Source organism: Myotis davidii, unplaced genomic scaffold (assembly GCF_000327345.1).
Source record: "Myotis davidii unplaced genomic scaffold, ASM32734v1 scaffold509, whole genome shotgun sequence".
Lineage (NCBI taxonomy): Eukaryota > Metazoa > Chordata > Mammalia > Chiroptera > Vespertilionidae > Myotis > Myotis davidii.
This window is the reverse complement of record NW_006382996.1, coordinates 801,965-806,354: the sequence shown is the minus strand read 5'-3', so window position 1 is coordinate 806,354 and position 4,390 is coordinate 801,965. Positions and strand designations below refer to the sequence as shown.

General features: G+C 46.5%; 1 protein-coding gene across 3 annotated transcripts in view; it reads right to left on the bottom strand.

Moving 5' to 3' along the window:
• The window catches only part of IL23A (interleukin 23 subunit alpha), a 3,681-nt gene extending 1,681 nt beyond the window's left edge, over positions 1 to 2,000 (bottom strand). The window contains exons 1-2 of one of the 3 annotated variants that reach the window (XM_015557422.1): positions 1,648 to 2,000; positions 56 to 1,523 (exon numbers count right to left, since the gene is read on the bottom strand). In XM_015557422.1, coding sequence (XP_015412908.1) covers positions 56 to 214 — 159 coding nt within the window. In that variant the 5' untranslated portion in view covers positions 215 to 1,523; positions 1,648 to 2,000. Of the gene's footprint in view, positions 1 to 55 lie in introns of all 3 variants that reach the window. The other 2 variants (XM_015557423.1, XM_006777874.2) reach the window with 2 other exon arrangements.
• Positions 2,001 to 4,390: the final 2,390 nt, after the last annotated feature.

The following is a 4,390-nucleotide window of genomic DNA, read 5'->3' as shown; positions in this document are numbered from 1 at the left end:
GCGGCCTTGGAGAGCGTGGAGAGGCTCCTGCTTAGGCCCGGAGGGTGCCACTCACCACACGTCCCGTTGGCGGGTGTGCACTCCAGGCCAGTGTGCAGAGTCTCTGTGAGAGCTGCTGGCACCGAGCCCAGGCAGGGCTGCTGCCTTCAGGCACGGCGCGGCCCTGAGTGGTCCAGCATGTCAGCAGCAGCAGCATGGCTCTGCTCCCCAGCATCTTGGTGCTTCTCAATCTGGCAGCCTTGCACCAGTCCTTGTGGAATCTCTGCCCACTTCCCCCTGTTCAGAGCCCGATTCTCTCTCTTCTGTGCGTCTCTGGTTTGGCTTCCTCTGTTCACTGAGGTTCTCCGCTGCTTCCTTTATTTTTCTCTCCTTGTCTGAGTCCCTTTTTAAGGTCCCTGCATTGTAACACCGCCCTTTATACTAGCAGGTGACTCACAGCAGGTGGGATTCCCCTCCCTGCATCATCCCCGCTGTGGGGAGCCCAGGTAAGCAGCCTCAGCAACAGGGGAAATGACTCGTGCGGTTGCTGTGGCTGGAGGCCTGGGATAGGACATATGTGTAATGCTCTCCAGGAATTGAAATGGCTCCAGAAGGGGTGGGGTGGAGTAATGAATATTTAAATGAGTCTAGTCTCAAATTCCTTCCTGTTTAACCTTTTCCTCATCTTTCTGCCTCTCAAAACTACCCCCCCCCCCCCCCCCCCACCTAATGTCCTTACCTCCCCTTGCCTAAGGAAAAATCAAAACATAAGCATTCATTTATTTCCCAATAAAATGGCAATGAAGTTTAGTTCCCACCAGATACCCTCTGAAGATAAGAGGGCTTCTTTTTCTTCATTGGTAACAGTGTCGTTCTCACTGGGAGAGAATAGACATGAAGGCACTTTGGGAACTGGGCAGCCACATACTGCTATATAAAGTGTTACGGCTCCCCCACTTCCGGCCTCACTGTGGAGGGTAGGAGGACTGTTGGAGGGAGGGAATTGTTGCCAAGAACCATCTGATTCTTCAACCTTAGTGGCCCAAAGGGTCATGGGCCCTGTGGGATGCAAGTGATGGTTCTTTTGAGACACCAGTGTAAGCAAGGGCAAGAAGTCCAGCTTAGATATTCCAGCCCTTTCACCATGGCTAAGAGGTCTAAGAGTTCTGGATAGCTGAAGGTGCATAGTTCAGTGACCCCGGCCAGTCCTTCAGCCTGTTGCATCCATGGGTAAAATCCACTGACACCGATTTCATCACCCTCCCTGATGCAACATCAGTGAAACAGCTAAGAGTGTGAGGTTAGGCGTGGGAGCGGAGGGTGGTTCAAATGTGGGGCTGCCCCCACCCTAAGTGGAGGGTCCCAGGACAATTTGGATGTCAGAATGAGGCCATGGGTGACCACACTGATGGCTCCCAAAGCCTCCCCCAGAGGTTGACCCTTTTTCTCTGAGAAACTTACCCTGGACAGAGGTCTCCCTTAGAATTAGTCAAAACTGCCCAGTGAAACTTCTGGTTCAAATATGACTCTCTGGTAAATCCATCCTTTGGATAAAACATGTTCAGCATCAGGGATGTTACCTCAGTTGGAGTGAGAAATGGTTTGCCGCTCCCCACATACAGTGGACACTCACAGAATCAGGAAGTTGGTGATGGCAGTGAAACTCACCTCACTTTAAAATAAGTTGTCCTATGATGTTTCCACCTCTGATTCCCATTCTGAGAGCCCTACAAGATAGGAGATGAAAGGTGAAAAGGAGGAGGAGGAAGTGGAACTCTGGGGGAGGAGATGAGAAGGGCAAGGGATGAGCTGGAGGCATGTAGGAAGCAAGATTGGTGGGGCAATTGTGGGACGGTTGTGTGGCAGGAACTACTTCCGGGACTAGATCTGACCTGGAGCTTCAGGGAGTCCTTGACGTCAGCAGGGCTTTAACTGTTATGCAAATCACATTCACAAGACACGCCTAAGTAGGCCTTTCCAGTTGGATGACCAAGCTCCAAATCCAACTGAAGTTCCCCCGGGGAGTTAATGATGATAGCTAATACACAGGGTGGGGCAAAAGTAGGTTTACAGTGGTTCATATGGGAAACTGACACAATAATTAATAAATAATTCAAGATTAAACTGTTTTTGTGTACTTAAAACTGTACACCTACTTTTGCCCCACCCTGTATATCACCTCTCACTTTATGCCGAGTGCAGTGGAACCTCAGTTCTCAAATTCATTCTGGAAGGCTGTTCAAGAAGCAATTTGTTAAAAATCCAAATCAGTTTTCCCTTTAGAGATCATGTAAATTGAATTAATCCGTTCCAGACCCCTAAAAACAAAAAAGAAAGAAAATATTCACAGCACAATTTCCTGAGATGTTAGCTCGAGGTTTAGCAGTAAACTGACTCAGACCTGAGCATTCTCTCCTGAGACGTGTGACTGATCATACAAGTATCAGCATGAAGGGATTGGGGGGAGGGGGGGAGAACCGAAGTTTTGTTCAACAACCAAGATATTTTTTCTATGAACAACTTGGTTGAGAACCAATTTGTTCAAGATAGGAGACGTTGGAGAACAAACTTTCTCTAACACCCCCAATCTTGATTTTCTTGAACAACTTTTATTTTTCTTTTATTAATTTCAGAGAGGGAGAGGGAGAGAGAAATAAAAACATCAATGATGAGAGAGAATCATTGATCAGCTACCTCCTGCACGGCCCCTACTGGGGATTGAGCCCACAATCTGGGCATGTGCCCTTGATCAGAATCGAACCCGGGACCTTCCAGTCCACAGTCCCATGCTCTATCCACTGAGCCAAACTTGCTAGGGCTGAACAACTTTCTTGAACATCTCCCATCTCAAACAATTGGGTTCTCGGCCTGACAACCCTTTCATGCTGATACCTGTATGACAGGTCACGTGTCTCTGCATTAAGATATTTTTCCCTGAGTCTAGGACCATGCTGAGTCCTGGAAGTCTAAATTATGGGGTCTCTGTACCAGCCTTTATCAAAGGAGAAAAGTGGTGTTTTGGGGATTTTTATAAAGATTTTATTTATTATTTATTTATTTTTGTTAATCCTCACCTGAGGATATTTTTCCATTGATTTTTTTTCAACTTCCAGCATCATTTATTTTTCCTAGAATTTGTATACAATTAACTGCAGCAAGACAGTGCTCAATACTATTTAAGCCTCACATCAGGTTCTTAAACTACCTCAGCATTTGTAAATGTGAATCACATTCCAGTAAAACTGGGAAACTAACATCTGACATACCAACAAATTTACTCAATATCAATGTAACTACAAAATTTTATATGTAACACCTGGACTTTACAGCCTTTGGCCTTTCCAAACTAGCTTACAACACAAAGTTACTCTTTGCTTACCTGGCCTAACCTATGTAGTGTTACACCAACAGATCCCCCCCTTTCCCACAGCTTTTACCATGAAGAGACAGGTGATTCCTCCCTTTAAGACAAAGTGGGGGGAAAAAACCACCAAAGTTCCCACCCAGAAAAAACGTTAAGAGAACTATCCAATTGTAATGTATCAGCAGATATAACACTGGAAATAGGTCATGGGCAACTCTGAAGTCTTTTACCAAAGAAGCATAACCAAAAGAACACACAGGTTTCTCATTAAACTTTGTTATTTTAATGGGTCTCAAAATTCTGTGACAGATTTTTGGTCATGTTGTTCCCATTAAAAAGTACTGATTTTAAAATATATTTTATTGATTTTTTACAGAGAGGAAGGGAGAGAGATAGAGAGTTAGAAACATCGATGAGAGAGAAACATCGATCAGCTGCCTCCTGCACACCCCCCACTGGGGATGTGCCCGCAACCCAGGGACATGCCCTTAACCGGAATCGAACCCGGGACCCTTCAGTCCGCAGGCCGACGCTCTATCCACTGAGCCAAACCGGTTTTGAGTACTGATTTTAAAAACGAATAACGTAGAAACTGCCACACGCACAAAAGAACCAAATGGCCCACCGAACATCCCCCTTTCCTTGTGAAGCTTTTAGATGCATTGTAATCACTCACCAGCCTTTTACTATTAAACCGAAATGGCCGACTGAGACACAGTTCTGAGAGTTCTTCCACCACCGAGTAAGACGGGTGGCAGGTGTTGGGGGTGATATTCATTTACCTTCTGAGCTTCTGGGCCGACCTGGTGACTTTGCCAGCTCCAGCTGCCTTCTCAGCCACGGCTTCGACACCCGCAACAACTGTCTGTCTCATGTCACGAACAGCGAAACGGCCCAGAGGAGGGTCATCAGAGCAGCTCTCAACACACCCGGGCTTGCCAGGAATCATATCAACGATGGCGGCATCACCAGATTTCAAAAACTTGGGGCCATCTTCCAGCTTTTTCCCAGAACGACGACCAATCTTCTCCTTCGGCTCAGCAAATC